Raw genomic sequence first — 20471 nt, 5'->3', positions numbered from 1 at the left:
TTGCTCATTAATGTATGCTAATCACTGCTACATGCTACATGCCAGCGCGCTCAGAGCAGCGAGTGCCAGGCAGAAGGCACTCGGCTGGAGCAGCTCCTCTCCCTCTCCCTCTCCCTCTCCCTCTCCCTCTCCCTCTCCTCCTCCTCTCCGGCCGCCATCCCGCTCCCGAGGCCAGGAGCGGCCGCTGGCGATTCCTGACTCCCCCCTGAGCTCCAGGCTTTGCCTTGTGGAGGTTTCCTTCAGCCGGGAGACGAGCAGCTCCGGGTCCCCCCGTGCCATGGCGGGCAGCGCCGCTCACCCGCCGCAGGGGACCCAGCAGGTGCCGCCCCCGGCTGGAGAAGCGACGATGATGTTTTATGCAGGCACGGGAACAGCACGCACACGTTCTAAACTTTAAAACCCCGATGCCTGAACATGGCTCCCAGGACGCGCTGCATGAACAGCATCGGGAGCGGGTCCCCCCCGGCAGCCACTGCCCCGGCCGGGAGAGGTGTCCGCACACAGGGCTTGTCAGGGACAAGGGCACGGGCGGCCCCCTCGCCCCCTGCCTGCCACCGCCGCGTCCCCTCGGGGCCGACCCTGCCCGTGCCCCCGCCGTGGGTGCGCAGGGAGGCGGGATGCCTGCGGTGTGCGGTGAGCGGTGTGCGGTGTGCGGTGAGCGGTGTGCCGTGAGCGGTGAGCGGTGTGCGGTGAGCGGTGTGCCGTGAGCGGTGAGCGGTGTGCGGTGAGCGGTGTGCCGTGAGCGGTGAGCGGTGCGCGGTGAGCGGTGTGCCGTGAGCGGTGAGCGGTGCGCGGTGAGCGGTGTGCCGTGAGCGGTGAGCGGTGTGCCGTGAGCGGTGAGCGGTGAGCGGTGCGCGGTGAGCGGTGAGCGGTGTGCCTTGTGCGGTGCGCGGTGTGCGGTGAGCGGTGTGCGGTGTGCCGTGAGCGGTGTGCGGTGAGCGGTGTGCCGTGAGCGGTGTGCCGTGTGCGGTGTGCGGTGTGCCGTGAGCGGCGTGCCGTGAGCGGTGTGCCGTGTGCGGTGTGCCGTGCGCGGTGTGCGGTGCGCGGGTGGCGCTCGGCAGCGGAGGGCGGGCTGCGGGGCGGGCGGTGCTCGGGCCGGCGGCGCTGCGCCGCGCTGCGCCCCGATAGGCGGTGTCGGCGCTGCCGCCGCTGCCGCGGCTGCTGGTGCTGGCGCGGAGCCGCTGAAGCCCGGCAGAGGGGCTCGCCGGTTCTCGCACGCAGCGGCGGCGGCGGAGCGCGTCGCGTCGAGCGGAGCGAGCGGGGAGGAGGAGGAGGAGAAGGAGAAGGAGAAGGAGGAGGAGGAGGAGGAGGAAGGGGAGGGGGGCACCTTCTCGGCGAGGATGCCCGGAGCGGCTGCAGGGACGGCGGCTACAGGAGCAGGCTCGTCAGGAGCGGTAGCAGCGGGGATGCTCCCAGCTCAGGAGGCGGCCAAGATCTACCACACCAACTACGTGCGAAACTCGCGGGCCATCGGCGTGCTCTGGGCCATCTTCACCATCTGCTTTGCCATCGTCAACGTGGTGTGCTTCATCCAGCCGTACTGGATCGGGGACGGCGTGGACACCCCTCAGGCGGGCTACTTCGGGCTCTTCCACTACTGCATCGGCAACGGCTTCAGCCGGGAACTCACCTGCCGGGGCAGCTTCACGGACTTCTCCAGCCTCCCCTCGGGAGCGTTCAAAGCTGCGTCCTTCTTCATCGGGCTCTCGATGATGCTCATCATCGCCTGCATCGTCTGCTTCATCCTCTTCTTCTTCTGCAACACAGCCACCGTTTACAAGATCTGTGCCTGGATGCAGCTGACCTCGGGTGAGTGGAGGCAGCGGCCCCGGTGCTGGGGGCCCCGCGCCGCCCTGTCCGGCACAGCCCGGGGGGCACGGGCGGCTCCGGACAAACTTGCGGCGCCGGGTCGGAAGAGGGTCGGGGAGGGGCGGGGGGCGAGGGCCGGGATTGCCCCACCGGGGCAGGCCGGGAGAAGGTGCTCGGGGGAGCCGCGACACATCGGCAGCGTCGCAGAGCGGTGCCCGTGCCTGCCCCGACTGGGCGTGGGCCAGGTCAGGCTCAGCCCGCAGCTTGTGGCACCTCTCCGAGGGCTGCCCGGGAGAGCTGCCCGGTCTCGGTCTGTGAACCGACCCGTGGGCGGCTCCAGCAGCTCCAGGGGCTGCGGGCGGGTGTCCTCCTGCGCGTGGTCAGTTGTAAAGGTCGGGAGAAAATGGCAGTGGGGACAATTCGAGCAGGCGACACGGTAGGTGAAGGCAGCTGCCCGCCTGTTGAAGCTTAGTCCCCGTCCCACAGTTCCACTTGGCCGAGGCAGAGCCCACTTCGGCTCCATGGGAGGGGTGGTCAGGTCTTGTGCTGGTGAACTGGAAGGGCAGCTGAGGTCGTTGGACGTGGCATGCATGAGTTTTGGTTGGGGTCTGTTTCAGTTGTCCACAAGGTTTATTTCCCACTACATGTTAGGAATGTAAAGAAAGAGAATTAATTTCAGTTGCTGATTTTGTCTTAGAAGATCTCCTGACTTCATTTGACTTTCCCCATCACATCCAGTGTCTCCCTGGGGAAAGTGTATAGTAAGAAAGAGTGAGAACACCAGGACATCCCTTTTTGCATTTCCAGCACGGCTTTCCCTCTGAGTTAGTGGAGAACTGGTTATTTGTGTGCAGCTGTGAGGGTAACAAGAAAAGAATGGTTTGTAGAATTAAGATAGTAATATAAGCAGTTTTAGCAAGACAGAAAATATAAATTCTTCAATCATTTGGGGAGAAAGGAGGCTAACATCAAAGCATACCTGTTACATGTCCTCCTGGTAAAACCTTAAAATTGAGAAGTTTTTGAATAAACAGGAATAAGCCATTAGGGAAACAGAGCAAAATGTCACCAAAGTGGGCTCACAATCACTTTTTCAGTCCCCTTAGTTGACCTACATTCGTTTCAGTTTCTGAGCAAAAATTCTTCTGAGTTTTCTACTGAACAGCTTCAGCATTATTCAATTTGCCATCTAGTCCACGAGTCTTGGTGGAATTCTCTGGTTTGTATGAAACAGCTTTAACCATTTCTCTCTCTGATGATGTTTTTCTGTGTGCTATTATACATTTTTATGCTGTGTCTGTCACTGAAGTTTGCTTGTAATTTCTTTCTGCATCGCTCGAGCAGTGATCTGCAGGCACTTGAAGTTGGTAGGTTTTTCCTAGTTCCAACGAGTTTAGTTTTGGGTTCATTATCTCTGTACTGGGAACCCCCTTTGATGCTGGTGGCTCCTCTATCCATTCAGCAACATACATGGTCTGGTTAATTGTACACAGTCATATCCCTTGGCTCTGGGCTGAGCAAACTGTTTCATCTTTGCATGACTGATGTCTCCTCTGCTTCATTAAGGACTTCTGCTTTCAGCTGTCTCCTCTCATGGCTGTGCTGCTAAAAGGTGCCATGAATATTCAGTGTTTTGATGCATTTCAGCATGTTTTGTTCATGTCCAGTATGCAGTAGGGCAGCACAATTTCCAAATCCCTTGCACTTTCCAACATCAACATCTATTTATAGAGTTGCACTTCTTCATGCCCAGAGGTGCTAGTGCAAGGTAGATAAAATGAATCTAATTCCTTTACTGCATTTCTGTACAGGGGAATGATAATGTTAAAAAAACACTGTAAGTGACTGATCTACTGGAGCCCAGTCTATTCCACACTGCACCTGTGCAGGTTTCACTGAAGATACATTTTCAAGCAAAGCAACACAGAATTTTTGTCATCTCCAAAGCTGGTAGATGTGCTGTTGGCATTAAAAGTCAACAAAAGGAGCTTTATGAGAAGAATAGCTTCTCAGACTGCATCCCTCCAAAATTAATAACAGAATACATGCATAGCCAAGTGTTTGCTGTCTTTCCCTGTTTGTACATGAATGCCCTGGAAGAACTAGAACAATTCCAAAGGTGTTGAAAGAACCTGACTTTATTTTTTGCTGAATGTTTTGCAGTAATTCAGTATTTACCTCACTGTTTATTTCTGTATTACTTTAAAAAGTTTCCTCAAGGGAGAAAAAACTACCAGAAAGTCCATATTGCTTTGGGTTGCTTCCTTTGAAGAAAACAAAGGTGGTGGGACAGAAGGAAAACTTAGAGTAAAATGTGCAGGACAAGAGTGTTATAATGATATGTTTTTTCTGTGCTATATGACTTACTTCTGTTACTAGTTTACCATTTGGAGAGTATAAGTAATAGATAATAGCAATCCTAAAATACTTGTCTCACAAAAAACAATATCGTAATGTCACCTACATGTGCATATAGTTCTGTGTGGTACAAGGACAAAATTGGATCTGAAGTAGTGAAATAAAGAAGCATGTGAATGTAGCTTTGATTTTGCTTGCTATTATGTACCTTCATATTGTAGCATTCGGTTAGGTCATATAATACTTAAAATTGATGTAATTTAAATCTTGTTAGAATCAGGTTTCTGACGTGGGATCATGCTTCATTTAGGATTGCAAATAAAAGCTTAGGAACTGATGTCTTTGAAAGAAAGATTTGGATCACAGTCTGTCCTGCATGAGTCATTATATCATCAGCATGATATAGCTCTTGTTTTGAAAAGGTGTTTTTTAAATAAGAGAAAGATAAGCATTTTCTTGGGCACATACACTTTCAGTCCTTGTTGCTGTCTAATCATGTCTATGATTAGACATGTCTATGACATGATAGAGAAGAAAAATCCTAAGGAAAGCCGTATTTCCTGTGTGTGCATGAGTACAGCATAGATTAGATGGTTTTATGATTTAGCCATGGCTTAGACTGCCTTTTTTGTTGCATGTGCATAATGCTGTCAGGGTACACTTGATGCTTTGAGAGCCAATGTCGGCAGCCTCGTTCTCCATCCCCTAACCTTCTCTTCTGCAATTGCAAAATCATAGGTACAAGCAGTTGCATATGAACTCACCTAATTTGAGCAGTTGCATGATCACAAACTCTTGAAATCATTAGGAATTAGGTATTACTGTTCATTATTATTCTACACCTGACGTTTGCACACAAATAAAGATAGTTCTTGAGATTTATTCCTTTACAGGTTAAGTAACTTAAACACTTCCGTTCTGTCATTGTGATTTTTTTCACTGTTAGAAATTTGTTATTACCTTTTCCCTTTACTAGGATGTTTCAAGTTATGAGAAAGAAAAAAGCAAAGAAAGCAAAAGAAGGGCATAGAAGTTTCCTATGGACAAATAGGATGAAACCAATATATCAGTTTTTCAACAGATGCCTGAGCACATGCTCAGTAAGAAGACCATTGAACAAAACATAAAAGCCCTGTACTTTTTTTCTGTTTCTCTATGCTATTTTTCTATTTCTCTATACTATTTATCAGTCCAGTCATGTTTGACAGTGGTCTGTAACATGGGCCCATGAAAACATCAGAGCAGCTAAAGCTCATTTTACCCTCCATGTTTTTGGTTCTTCAGCACTCAGGGACTTCCTCAGATGGATCTTGGCATTTAAAACCTCTTGCTAGATTTTGTTTTTTTGAGACTTTGGTCACATTTGGAACCTGTGTAAAGTTTTAGCATTTGCAGTGCCCCAGAGCAAGGAGTTCCACAAATTGATACGTGTTGTCTGAAGATTCAGTGGTTTTGTGTTTTAAATCTTGTGCCTGCCCATTTCATTTGGTACTCTCAGCTCATGCATTGGAAGAGGCTGTGAGCAGGGAACTTGGAGACACATTCCCAGTCCTGGCTCTGATTACACATTTGCTGTATCAGTTACCTGGTTTTGAGACCTTTGGCCTCTTAGTCAGTTCTTAGTTTTTAGGTTGTACTGAACTTGTGATCGACCCTGCTGCCCTCCCTATAGCCTTTTCCTTTCCCAAACTCTTTTTCGAGTTTGTAGGACCAGACATACATACAATGTTCAAACAGACAAACCAGCCATTCATACAGTGACTTAATAATATTCTCTCTTTCGTTCTTTGTTCCTTTCCTAGTAATTATTAATAGTCAATTTTTTCCTGTTAGTGAACAGTGGGCTGATGTTTTCACACAGCTGCCTACTATAACCCCAAGATCTCAGTCCTGAAGTAGTAATAATCACCTAGGGGCACATAGTAATGTGTTGTTAGGTTTTCTTCCCCCTAAAAGAAATTACTTCATATTTATCTACCCTGACTTTAATTTGACTTTTTATTGCCTAGTCACTCAGTACTGTAAAGTCTTTCTCCACAGTCAACCCTTATCATAGCTCCCCCAAATGAGTATCAGCAGCTAACTTTGTCACCTCACCATTTATCCTGTTTTCCAGCTCATTTATAAATAAGTGAGTAGCTCCCAAGTTCCAGCACAGATCCCTGCAGGATTCCACCACTGACCTCTCTCCACTTGAAAAATTGACAGTAGTGTCCTACCATCTGTTTCCAATTATTTATCCTAGCAAGGACATTTATTTTTATCCTCTGGGAGTCTAGGTTTTTTAAGACTTATGAATGATAGATTCATCAAAAGTCTTTTGGAAATCCAAGTAAGCATTGTTAATGAAAGACATGGTACACGTTATTTTTTACTTCTTTGGAGAACTCTAGTAGTTTTGTGAAAAATTAAAATTGGTGTATTGGTCCTACCCCACTTCCTTTCATCACACAGATATATCATGTTTGTATACATGCTGACATACATTGTTTCTTTCATAGTTCTGATTTATGTGGCACAGATGTTGGTCTTTCTGTGGTTCCCCACGTTTTCCCTGGGTTTTTTTTTAAACTAGTTTTTAAACTGGTTTCCTGTCAGTAAACTGCCAGATCTTTGAGGCCAAAACACCACAATGAAGAGGTTATTACACACCACAATTAAAAATTTGCTTAAAACGTGGAATTCTTTCAGAAGGAAAAGGAGAAATTCTTCATTGCAGCTATGTTGTTTGCCTTTATGCTTGAAATCAGTCTGCAGGACCAGGTGACTTTTATGTAAGAGTCTTAAAAGGCTTGACCTTGATGCTCTTGGAGCCTTTTGACAGATCTTGGTATAGGGGTAAATTCCAGAAGGCTAGAAAAAAACCCAGCCTTTCACCAGTATTTGAACAGGGTATCTCATGGAGTCAGACAAGGATCTTGTTCGTAGCCTCAGTATCCTTAACTATTTGTTCAGAGGTGGCATAAAAATTATTTGTTTAATAAATGATAGTTATTTGTCGAATAAATTATAGTAAGGATAGCTAATTGCATAGACTGATTTCAATGTCATAGTAACACGGGCTTATTTCTACGACCTGTATTTTAATACACCTAATGTAGTGTAAGACTTCTAAGAATCAGAATCATGGAATCACAGAACTATAGAATGGCCTGGGTTGGAAGGGACCTTAAAGATCATCCAGCTCCAACACCCCTGCCATGAGCAGGGACACCTTCCACTAGATCAGCTTGCTCAGAGCCCCATCCAGCCTGGCCTTGGATGCTCCCAGGGGTGGGCCATCCAGAGCTTCCCTGGGCAGCCTGTTTCAGTGTTTCACCATCATCACAGTAAAATATTTCTTCCCAATATCTAATCTAAACTTATCTCTTAGTTTCAGTTTGAATCCACTCCCCCTTCTTCTGTCACTATGTTCCCTTGTAAATAGTTTCTTGCCATCTTTCTTGTAGGCTCCCTTTCAGTCCTGGAAGCCCACAGTTAGGTCACCCCAAAGCCTTCCAGGCTGAACAGCCCCGGTTCTCTGAACTTTTCCTTCACCTTTCCTTATAGGATAGGTGCTCCATCCCTCCAATCACCTTCATGGCCCTTCTCTGGACTTTGTCCAAAAGGCTCATGTCCTTCCTGTGCTGGGGATCCCAGTGCTGGATGCAGCACTCACCAGAGCAAAGCAGAGGGACAGAATACAATTTGGAGTGAAGGATGTTGTGGGGGACCACGTCAAAGGCTTCACAGAAGTCCAGATAAGTGACATCCATAGCCCTTCCCTTGTCCACTGATGTGATCACCCCATCATAGAAGTGTGGCCAGGCAGGACTGGCACTTGGTGAAACCATGCTGGCTGTCCCAAACCACCTCCCTGTCCTTCATGTGCCTTGGTGCAGCTTCTAGGAAGATCTGTTCTATGATCTTCCCAGGCACACAGGCTGACAGGTTGGTGGTTTACAGCGTTCTCCTTTCTACCCTTTTAAAGATGGGTGCAATGTTTCCCATTTTCCAGCCACCTGGGACTTCACCTGACTCCTACAACTTTTCAGATGTCAGGGAGAGTGGCTTGACAACTACACCAGCCAATTCCCTCAGAACTATGGGATGAATACAGTTAGTTCCTATAGACTTATGTCTGTTCAGTCTAGTGCTCATGAACCTGGTGTGTACTTGCAGCTGGAAACATTTTATGCCCCTGGTTCCCACCCTGCAGTCCACACTCTGAAGAGGTATGGGAAGAAATGTTGCCACTGAAGGCTGAGGGAAAAAAAGTTCTTGCATGCCTCAGCCTTCTCCTTGTCAATGGTTACCAGTTTTCCAGCATTGCTTTTCAGGGGGTACATCTTCTTTGACTTTTCTTTTCTGGTTAATACACCCCTAGAAGCGTTTCTTGTTTTTCTCTGCATCCTTTGCCAGGTTCAATTGCTGCTTCAAAAAATGTAGTAGGCATCCTACTGATGGGAGAATTATGAAATTATGTGTTATGGAAAACAGTTACTTAGAAGTGAAATTACAGACTGTAGTAGATGAACATCTGCATGTGAGCTCTCACTGCAGTGAAAAAAATCCAGTGTTGTCCCTAAATGTGTATGCAAAAAATTGGACTCCTTTGCCCACAGTGGTTCCCATGCCTATTCTGTGTAGGTCAAATATCTTTCAAGATTCTCTTTCAAGTACAAAGTAGAAAGGATCTCAGAACAGATTTAAATAAATGAAAGAAGAACAGCTAAAAGGATGAATTTTCTTGCTATTCAAAAGAAGATTAAAAATTGACAGATGATGGCATATGAGGACCTACAGGGAAAGATTTCAAGTCATGCACTGCTCCTTAGCTTGACAAATGCTGTGTTTGGAAGCTGAAGTTACACAAATTTGCATTAGCCATGAGGTATGTACATTTGTAACCTTTTAAGTTGCATTTTTCATTTGTTAATTGTCTTTACTAACTCACCAGAAGCAGTGCTGTCAGCTTTTTTTGTCACTACATACTCCACATGTAGTGTGGGGAGGCACATGGGAGGCAAAAGAGACAGGAAGACAAGTCCAGGTATATTAAGCAGGTTTTTGAACTTGAGTTTCATCATTGATGCTGATTTTAGTAAAAGCCTTAACACCTTCACAGCACCGATGGGGTTAGGTGATGGAAATTATTTAGTGGTCTCTGAACATTAGTGGATATTGGACCATCAGGAAGAAAATCTGAAAAATCAGGGCTCTTGAAGGTTCTGACCATGGTACAATGAGTACTGCCTCCACATTTTGGGGAAATGGGGTGCTGGAGCTGTGCAGGCAGGCAGAGAGCAGGGAAAGAGCCAAGTGCCAACAAATGGACTGTCTCATCAAGCCATGAGGACATTAATTCAAGTGGGCCTGGTGCACGTGCTTCTTTTTCCCAGAAGAGAAATCATGCTGCCTGATTTTCTGTATGCTCAGCTCCAGAGGAAAGTGTCCCACTGGGTTTAAAAGAGGTCCCTAGAGCCTCCTTCATCCTTGCCTGGGAATGCCCCATGGTAGCCTGTGCTCTGCTGCTGTCACACTGCCTGTGATGAGTATTGCCATTGGGAAGTGCTTGTGTCCTAGTGTGAGTCAGAAGGTTAGTTGGGGAGGTTGGGAAAATTACCTGAAGGTTTTAGTGGGAAGTTGTAGGTGAAGTGAATGATGGGGCTGTGCAGCTTTTTTGGTTTCATTACACTGAAGAAAACATTTTCGTATACCTCATGTTTGGCTATAAGAATGAAAGCAAAACAGTGAACAGTGGAAATGAGGGAGAAATGCTGTGCCCAGTGTCTCATCTCTAAGTAATTTCTTTCCACAAATACCAGTGCCCACAATACCAAAAATTCTCTCCTGCATCCCATGATAGCTTGCCTTTAGTAGCTGAACTTTCCAGCCCCTCACAGGCTCACTATCTCTGTAGTTAACAGAGGCACAGCATGTACAATAGCTGGCAGAAAGCTGTTTGTCTGTTGGTTTATGTCCTCAAGTCACCATCTAGATTTGTTAAAGGATAAACTATCCCTGTCTTTCCACTGGTAGGAAATTGGGATTCTTTCTGTTTCCAGCTTTTTCACAGAACTTGCAGGAGTTTAGTGTCTTCAAGGCTTGTAGCATCAGTCAAATTTGGTTGAAATTGGTCATCAGGCTTAAAATCACACAGCCACATCTGTCTTGATCCCAGAGGAAACCTGTCTAAAATTTATCGTGTAAGAAGTGAGTATATTTTATTTTTATGAGTGATTGGAGATTTTGGTAGAAAAACTTGTTTTTTGAAGGATAAAGGTGTTTTGGGAACAGAGAAGAGATATTTTCTTTTGGTTTTAGAGTGTAATAAAAATTTCAGCGTCTTATAACTCTCCCAATTGTCTTTTATGAACATCCTGGGGGCTGTGGTCCACTGTTTGAAAAACAGTAAGATAACAGAATAGTAAGAGATAAAAGGAAATGCATAAAGTTATCCAGGGTATTTGAGGATGAATAACATTTCAGTGGGAAAAAGCATGCATGAGGGAAGAAAGAAGGGGAGAAAGAAACTGGGAGAGAGTTTAAAAGAGGAGAATATTACATATTGAAATGTGAGGAGCTGAGAACTTGGATATGTTTAGGAAAGAGAGATGGGAGTGGGGTTTTGCAAAGTGGCTGGTGTCAGAACAGCTCTATTTTTTTGCAGCTGAAGAAGCATCTCTGGCATAAGATACAGCTGCTACTGAGTTCTTTCAGGGATTCCTTCTAAAAGTTTAATGAAGAAAATTGCTGTATGCCAAAATGAAGCCAGGAAGAGGGAAACATACAGATATTATCAGCAGTAAAAAGGCATGGAAGGAAAGAAGGCTAGATTTCAAACATGAAGGTTATTTTACCTTTTGTGAAGTGAATCTTTTTAGAACTGTGGTATAAACAGCATTAGCTTTGATCTTGCAAACATAAAGACGGCAAACATATCAGAACAGAAAATCTGTGGTATGATCAGATGGTGTGGACTCAATACTTGAAAACCAACAAGGTCCAGCTGCGAGGAATGGCAGGGTCACAATATTGAGGCATTGCAAAGGAAAAAAATAAAAACATTTTTGCTCAAAAATAGTGAAAGGGAAAAAAAACCCACGAGGTTTTACAAAACCAAAAAAACCCCAAAACGTTATAGCCTGGAAAATCTGCAGAATTCCATAACATTGATTGCTATCAGTATTGTTAAAAATGCAGTGGCAGCAGCATGACAGAGAATAGCTAGAATTACTGTGTGGAACAGTGTGCAGCTCACAGTTACTACGAGAGAATTATGGCTAGAATCCTTTAAAAAGGCAGTATAATAGACTTCAAGATCTGTCTTTTCTAAGAAAGATATTATCCATCTTCATACTGGCATTCAGAGACGCAGAAGACCTGAAACACACTGGCCTTAGAATAAGAAGGTCATACTTACCAGGGGGAAAGGTTCTTTTATTTTCTCCTTGCAAAGCCAGATGCAAATTTATGAATTTCATTGATTTTAAAAGGTAGCTGATGGCGTCTGTGGAGAGCCTCTTTGACATAAGCACATCATGTGCTATTTCAGAGAATATTATTCAATCAAGTAATTGAGAGTGCAACAGAAGGAGAAAGATATGGAATAAACTGTTTGAAATAAATTATTACAAACAGTTGATGAGTTGTCACACATACTATTTTCTTTATTTTTCTGGTTATTTTTCAAAAGGAAGAGTTTATAGAGAAGAAAACTAGATATGCTGTACTTGTAAGGTCAAAGACAGATATTCCAAGTTCAGAGGTTCAGAAAATGCTATTTGTGAAACCTTGGGAGGTTCAAAAGTCATGTGCCTTTAACTATGCAGAAGCTGACTGAATAAGGTGATTTCATTCAATTACCATGGCCAGAATGTGTCTTGTCCTGCCATGCTAGACTGTTCTTCTGCAACCTACTGGAGTTTATTGGTCGTGGTGAACCTTGTGTGCAGCAAAAGTGTGAATAAAATAGGACAAGGTCCCTTAAGGTCAGGGAAGATTTTGGTAATATCTCTCCCTCCAGTATGACCTTTTGCCTGCCCTGTGGAATAACAGGCTTCTGCAGTGGCTGTGGCAGGTGAGTGCTCCTCAGCTCCATGGAGTTTTTTGATGGGGGTAAGAGCCTTGGCAAGGGTTGTTTTGCCCAGATGTAACAGCCTGTAAGCATGAAACACTGATATAAATGTTGCTGTGCATCTTGGAGAGACATTTCTATAGTGAGCCCTCTCATCTGGCCAGGGCCCAACAGAGAGAAGTGGTTGCTGTGCCTGTACCCACAAATTAGGCAGGTACAGAGTCCCCCCCTCTGCTGTAGAGTCAGCTGGCACACTGGCCAGTGTCCATACTATCGCATTTTTTGCCTTCTAAAACTGGGTCACTAGACTCATTCTTTTGGGAACCATTTCTGGCATATCCTAACTTGCAAACTGTGCCCTGGCAATATTTTGGAAGATTGTTAGATGGAACAGACTAAAAACACTCCTGTGACACATGCTGAGGGACAATTCTAACAATTTAATAGTGCAGGCAGTCAAGTTTCAATGCATGGGAATGTTCCCTGGTACTGCTTCATTTATCCGTGTAGACATAACCAATATGTAGCCAAGTCTCAAAATGAGGAGCTCAAGAATTAACTATGCAGAATTAAGGTAACATGGAAGTAGTCCTTTAATTTGAACCAATTTATACCTGCAACTTAGTGCCATAGTATAAATTTCTGATTTGCTTTGTTTAAATTGTCAACAAATAATCTCTGGATTAAACATTTACATGAAATGAAGCTAGACTTAGTAATCACCTTGAAAAAGACAGATGTTTGTAACCTTTAGCAAGAGGAAGAAGTGATCTAAAATGTAGAACAAACCATAAAAATGGGTTTTCACTTAGAGACAGTGGAAGAATATCACCCATGAGCCTAAAAATCATAAATGAGACTTCTGTCTGATGTAGACTTGTTTCAAAATCAGATTTCCCCCAGGTATTTTCAGCTTGGCTAATATATCTTTGAACGCTATAAAACTGTTATGCAACGAGTGCATATACTTAAGAGACATTCAGTGTAATTTCACAAAAAGTTAATTCAAAGTTTCAAGATTAATTTTGTGAGAAAAGTATTAGACTTTCCATCAAATTATTCATCCTTGTAGCTTTATTTTCCTCTAAAGAAAGTTAATTATTACTTGGTTGCTGTATCTTAGCATTTAGCCTTCCTATTACTGGTGAAGTTATATTAGATCATCATTAAAATAAAAAGGTTGAAATTGCATTGCATGGTCATTACACTAGAAAAATATAGTCCAAAAAATTCCAAACATGCAGATATCTTACTAGCCACAGTCACTTGCGTTTAGCTCCTGTTCAGGCATTTGTATTTGATTGGATTCCTCTGTTACTGTGGCAGCACCAGGTCAGGGTGGCTCACCAGGTGACACTTGGCTGTTTGTCAGCCTTGAGGAGCGAGGGGACGGTGCTGGCACAGGGAGAGGCCATGCAGCTCAGGGTGGGTAGCAGTGGAGATGCTCAAAAGCCACCAGGTCACAGTCCTGGGTAACCTGCTCTAGGGAGCCCTGCTGGAGTAGGGAGCTTGGGCTAGATGGACCTCCAGTGGTGCCTTCCAGTGTCACCCAGTCTGTGATTCTGTGAGGGAAGAGAGGATGGATTCACAAAGGTTGGCAGTGGGATGGCAACGTGATGCTGCTCTGGACAGGATATACTGGCACATACTTTATGAAGTATTTCCAGTTGATTCAGGGCAATGCTGATGTAATTAATGATGCATTGTGATATTTCATGTGGGATTCCGGACACTGATGTGCAGTTCTGAATGAGTAGCTTCATAAAGGAAAAACAGTGAGTGGTGAAATGACTTAGGAAAACTAGGAAAGCTTGGTTAGTTTAATGTAATGTTTAAATGTAGATAAGATTTCTGTGCTGACTAAAAACACCTGGAAGGGTTAAGAACAAGAGGAAAATAAAATAACTATTTGAGCCACTGATTTTTTTCTTTGACTTGATTTGGTTACATGTCATGTAGAATTGTCAGAACAACTCTCAGCCTGTTGGCCTACTTTGCTTCATGACACTTTAAAAATCTCAGAAGTAGTTTATGAACCCTCTGGAATGCATGGACTGTAGAGTGAAAACTAATGATTCTAAACTCATGGCTAACAGTGGTACAAGAAGAAATAGATATTACCTGGATATAAATTACTTCAGTCTGAAAATTACAAGGTTGTTTCTAGGTATTAGAGCAGGAAGGTTCTACAGCAACTCTCTGAAGGAAGGAGAATTGGTAAAACACTGATCTGTGTACTGGAAATGGATACATATCTGAAAGGCATTGCAGAATGTAGTGTTTTAACAGCATGCCTTCTTCCTCTCTTTCTCATTTCTGAAAACAAAGTCATCTGTGTGAATGCTCTTTTCTATTCTACTCCCATTTGTTCTGCTTTTTAAAACAATTATCACTTTTATCTCAGTGACTTCTAGGATTAAACATAGACAGTGACCAAGATTTGTAGATCTGTTAAGTGAGGCTCATTCCTGCCTGGCATTCTGATCAAACAGGCAAGGGCTTTCCTTGAATTTCGAGCCAAACTGTAGAACTTTGGCAAACAACAGCAGTTGCAATGGTGTGCTCCATATTTTCTCTTTGCCTTCAGCATTTTCATGCAACTTTGACATTAAATTTCCTTAAGAAAATACTGTTTATGTTAGCTAAGTGCTGATGTTTAAAAGTGAGAGCAATCAAAAAAAAAAAAAAAGGAATCTTTGAAATATTCTAGAATATCAAGGTTTCAGGAAAATAATTTTACAAGTCATCAGTTCTGTGACTAACCTGAGATGTAATTTTGCTAATGATGTTTCCTGGAGAAGTTGTCCCATGTTAGCTTCCCATGCGTCTAATTATTTTCTGTTGCCATGCTGTTACATAAACAATCTTCCTAAATAGTTAAGAAACTCATCACATCTCTTCATCTTTTTGATACGCAACTGCACAGGTCATGTTTTGTGTGAATAGGTTGGTGTCAAGGGTGTTGGGTGTTGACAGAAGGGACTCATCAAGTGGTCCTTGCTGACACAGGATGGGTAGCGGGGAGATGCTGAGTTCCCTGTTCTGTCCTTGCTGCCTCTTTTCCTTCCTCCTGTGGTAGTTTCAGAGAGGGGGAGAGAGGAGTGAGCACTCTGTCAACAGGAGAAACAAGTGTTCAGTCCATCAAATAACTGCATTTAAGGCACAGTGAAACACTGTTGGTGGTATACATGTCTGTGAAAGCTCTTACATGCAGTATGGGTACTAACAAATGCTGTTAAGGACTTTGCACCCTTGGAGGGTCAGATCTGCAGCTACAAGGATCTGGGTTTAAATTTAGTCTTACTGAATTCAGCGAGTTTATGTTTGAACCTAAGATGGTATATTTAATAATTGAGTGTTAAACATACAAGACAGCATTTCATTTAATTTTAGCTGTATGGTACACTGGAGGAATTGTGCCGAGGCAAAAGTGAGGTGGTCTGTGAAATTGTTACTACATTTTTGTTTCTTCACAAGAGATGTAGTTTCTTTTATTCCCTGGGGATGTTTTTCCTCAAATCAAGTTTGGACCAAATGCATATCACACTTGTACAGACAGCTCCATTTCACTTTGCACTTCATCAGGTGATGGATAAGCATAGATTCAAGAGCAGGGATGTGCCAGAGAACGTGCAATGAAATACTCAACCACACACATCTGGGTTAGCCTGTCAGACTGCAGTAGGGTGAAAGGGCCATTGTCCTTGGCACACCTAATCTGGCTATGGCAGGGCCAGTCAAGTGTTTCTGCAGTACATCCAGGAATGGTCAGAGCCTTAGGATATGATGTCAGCATTGGGGGTTAGGTTTCTTTGCTTTAGTTCCTTTTTACTTATAGAAGTTTTCCCATAAATTTCTAGGAAACATTAACAATTGAGTACTTAAGAAAACAAAAGAAGTGGCCAAGCTCAGGGGAGAAGGGCATCTGGTTGCACTTCTCTAATCTGGAAGTTTCTGTCTGAGGGGTAGAGGTACACCAAGAATTGTGCAGGTAAAGGATGGGCTGGGGCAGCTGCTGGCTCTCTGTCTCAGCTTCAGAGAACAGTTGGAGCTGCTGCTTGGGGAAGGGAATTCGCTGCTGCCACCAGAGCCCAGCCCAGAGCTGCTGCTTCTGCCACGGGGTGAGAGCAGCCACTGAACCGGGCCCTTATTAACACCCACCTCACCGAAAGAGGGACCTATCCCCCCCTGCTCGGGTGCCCAGGATCCTGAGCTCGCCCCTCCCTGCCCTGCTCAGAGCCGGGGGCCACTGCCCCAAGTTTGGCTGCACTGTAACCCTGCCCCCCACCTGCCCAGACATCCTGCCATTCCAGCTTGGTGCTCCTCGGAGTCCTGCTGGGGCGCCGCCATCGGCTGCTCCCGTGGGGGTTAGTGAGCCTTAAAGCCTCTCCTCCATCCCTTCACACCTGGGCACTGGGATGGACACTGCCCCAGTGGTTTGTGAACCAGATCCTCTCCTCCATCCCTTCCCATCTGGGCACTGGGATGGACACTGCCCCAGTGGTTTATGACCCAAATCCTCTCTTTTCCATCCCTTTCTGTCTGGGCCCAGCCTCCATTCCCGCGCCCTGCCCGAGCCCGCCCCACAGCGCCCCCTGCAGGCGCGGGGAAGTCATGGCCCCACCCTGCCCGGCCCTGAGCCAGCAGCGCCCCTGCTGGCTGTGCCTGGAACTGCACCAAGGGGAAAGTGCCCGCAGCCAGGTCCGCTTGGTGTTAATGCTGCAGCTGTTGGGGTTTGTTTGTTTTGTTATGCACACCAGTAAAGAAATGTCATTCCTATTCTCATATCTTTGCCAGAGAATCCCTTAATTTCAAAACTATAATAATTTGGGGGGAGGGGGGTTGCATTTTCCATTCCAAGAGAGCTTCCTGCTTTTCTTAGAAGACACCTGTCTTTCAAACCAACACAGGTAGTCAAGCCATCAAGCAGTTGCCTACATCCAGTTTTCTGGGCTTGAAATGCCTGGGGGATCCTGTCTGACCTCTGAGAGCTTTTTCAGCAGGACACAGGTCTTCTATAGGCTCTCTGTCATCTACACACAAATGTCTCACAAGTAGTAGAACAGCTCAAGTGATTATTAAGCACCAGCATGCTGGCAGAGTGAATCAAATCCTGGGTATACCCTCAATTGCCTGTAAAACTTTCACTTAGTTTTTGCAATGTAGAACTGAATTCTGCCCTCTGTGGTTATGCTTGCTTGTGTCTTGAATTTATGAAGTTGAGTTTAGGCAGGATTGTTTTTGATTAGCAATATTCTGTCAATCATAGTTCCTTCTTAATGTGCTTTTGTCTAGGATTAAAATAAAACCACAGTGTCATGAATACAGGTATCAGAAAATGATAAAGGAATGTGAATTACCTGATGCTAAAGGAGATTAGTGGATGGTATATGAAGAGCTGCAAAATACATATTGGAAATTGCAAAAGAAAGCTGTTGTTATTTATTGCTTCCATTTATCATTGTTCTAATAATTTAAGTAAATGCCTCAGTTCTGCTGAGCTTCAGTGATGCCTGGCAGAGAGGAAAAAATGCAGGTAGTAATGTGCACCTAATATCAATTTCTGAAAATTTTGAATGGTCTAAAATGAAAATGCATTAGTATTTTTTAATGTAAGTTCTTCAGTGCCTTAGTTTTTGATGCTATATTCTCAACAGACATTGTGATAGGTCATTATTTGTGTGTGGATTTAGCCAATTGAAAATAGGAGCAAGGAAAGGCATTGTAAATGAGTGCTCATCCTTTTTCTCTGTAAAATAATGTATTTAAATTGTGAATTCTCAAGCTCTTCTAGAGTACATTATAGTATTATTGTGCTGGTCTAGAATCTGTTACTGTCAGTGAAAAGCTGGTTGTTTCAACAGAATACATCAGCTGAGCAAAGAAAGTATTTATAAGTACATGCTTTGATGGACTGGAAACATGTTTTGAGTGTTTGACATAATTGAAATCTGAAAAAAATGCCCACCCATCTGAGGTTATGGATGCCAATCAAATATTTCCTGTATTCTCTTTTACATTATTTTTACAAACACATGCATTATAATAAATGATAGGGTAGCAGATCCCTACCAGAAAATATAGGAGTTGACTTCTAAGGACCATTCAGCAGTCCTGATTTGGTATTGAGCAATCTTATTCTGGAAAATAATCTCATTGTGTCTATGCCATTCAGTATTAGAGGAGCTATTAATTATTCTATTAGACTTAGATAAGGCTTCTAAAGAGGAATGGCTATATGGTCATTTAGTACATAACATTCTGCTAGCATGGAGCCACATTAAGATGCAGTGAGAGACAATAAGGTGGGAGTTTTAATATGTGTTTTACTATTGAAAAGCTTAGTAGCAGTCTTAAGTTAGCATGAGTGAAAAGAATTCATTAGCTCATGACTAGTATACCAAACTGTCATGTGCTGCAAAATGTATAGGCACATATTGTATAAAAAGGTCTACAGCAAGAATTGCCCTAACAGCTGATTAGAGAGCTGTAAAATTAAGTATAGTATCACTCCTTAAGAAGTAGAGTGTACTCTAAATATTGGGTGAGTGCAGTGTGAGTCAGTCCCCTGATGATCAGGATACAATTGCTGTCTCTCAATATAATCAAAGACCACAGGAGTTAAAGTATTTGTACAATTAAGATTATGAACTTAAACTGCTACCTAAGTAGCTAGCCAGGCAACTGTCAATAATGCATTTATATTTCTTGCTAACCTAAATAATTTAAGTAATAATAAGTTTTCAAACTTCACAGTTATCCAAAACAAAGTGAAACCTTACACTGAGATTACTGCCTTCTGTCTCTCCCTCTCTCCTTCCCTCCCTTTCCAGTGTGATTTGTCTTCCCACAGAATTATGTCCCTACTGAGATGGCAAGCCCCCCTAGAGCAGGGACTGGATTTGATTTGGTGTTTGAACAGAGCCCAGCATAAGCTGAATCCTGATTGTGGCCTCCAGCTTTGACTGCCGTGCAAATTGCAGCAGAAATAATAATTATTGCTTGAATTGTATCTGGGTGGTGTGAGTAGCATAAGCTTGATGAGATACCCAATTTGCAACAATAGTTACTATGTACTGAACAGAGCCTGCTGTGCGACCTTGGGGGAGTCATTTCACCTTTCTGGGCTTTCCTGGTTATAAAATGAGACCAAGATAATTTCTTTAAAAATGCTCTACAGGCAGGGGTTGTTATTACTGCAAAGAACTGATTGCATGCTGATTCTGGTGTGCTTTGTGCAATGTGACCCCTTGCCCTCAGAGAAACTCAGACATCTCTAGGCCGTCTTAGAAGTAGTCAGTGTAAACAAGGAAAAATGGTAATTACCTAAAAAAGGAAAAGGCAAAATTAAACATATTTGTGGATGTACATCACTGTGAGCAACCATCTGTAGAATGATAAATAGTGGCATAGATACATAAACACACTGTGTTGTCACTCCAAACAGCATATTCTGTGTGTTTATCTCTGCATTAATGAGGTACTCGGCTTGGTTTTGACATCTGTCACTTTGAAGTCATGGCAGTACAGATCTGAATTTGAGAACAAAATTTACAGGAGATTATTTTAGCCTTTTATTCCATGTACTGTAAGTACTTGTGCAACACATTTGGTCAAACCATGTTTTTTCTCTTGAACAACAGGACCAAAATGAGTGCATACTATACCCAAACAAGTACCAAGGCTGTCATCATCATGGGCAGGCTTGAGAGGACAGCTTCCATACAGAGAGGAATGACTGACAGATGAGCCAGGTTTAGCTAATCCTATTTATTTGGTCACTTCAGCATTCAGCAGAGTGTTACACTTCCTTTTCGACTTGCTTTTTCTTATAGCTCATGGCTCATTTACTCACAGTGGCAGTGAGTGTCTCTACAGTCATTCTCTTTTGTTCATACATGAGTGACAGATTGTGCAGACCACTGGTTCTCAGTAGCCCCAGCACACTGGTGTGCTGTGGGGTGTTCTGTTGGCAAGAATTGCTGCAGGGAGCAGATGTACACTTGATACACAAGGAGTTACCAAAGACAGTCGAGCCACATCCTGGGGCCTTGCCAATGACTGCACTAGCTTTAAGTTCACACAAGATTTAGCATTCCACTTTTTCCTTCTTCCTATACATGTTCTGGTTGTTCAGCTGTGACTGTTTTGAGTGGATAGGTGATGGGATGCTGGAAAAATGGCATGCATAGAGAAGAGGATCTGTTGACAGAGTAACAGAGGAACAGCAGCCAACATCGATTTT

General features: G+C 44.0%; 1 protein-coding gene across 1 annotated transcript in view; it reads left to right on the top strand.

Moving 5' to 3' along the window:
* The first annotated feature begins 1340 nt into the window (after positions 1–1340).
* LHFPL3 (LHFPL tetraspan subfamily member 3) overlaps positions 1341–20471 on the top strand; it is a 160437-nt gene continuing 141306 nt past the window's right edge. Inside the window, exon 1 of the mRNA XM_062491559.1 lies at positions 1341–1809. Within this exon, the coding sequence (XP_062347543.1) occupies positions 1341–1809 (469 nt within the window). The remainder of the gene's footprint in view (positions 1810–20471) is intronic.

Source organism: Cinclus cinclus, chromosome 4, assembly GCF_963662255.1.
Source record: "Cinclus cinclus chromosome 4, bCinCin1.1, whole genome shotgun sequence".
In the NCBI taxonomy this organism is placed as follows: domain Eukaryota; kingdom Metazoa; phylum Chordata; class Aves; order Passeriformes; family Cinclidae; genus Cinclus; species Cinclus cinclus.
Note: the sequence above shows the minus strand (reverse complement) of the source record. Positions and strands in the feature narration are given on the sequence as shown.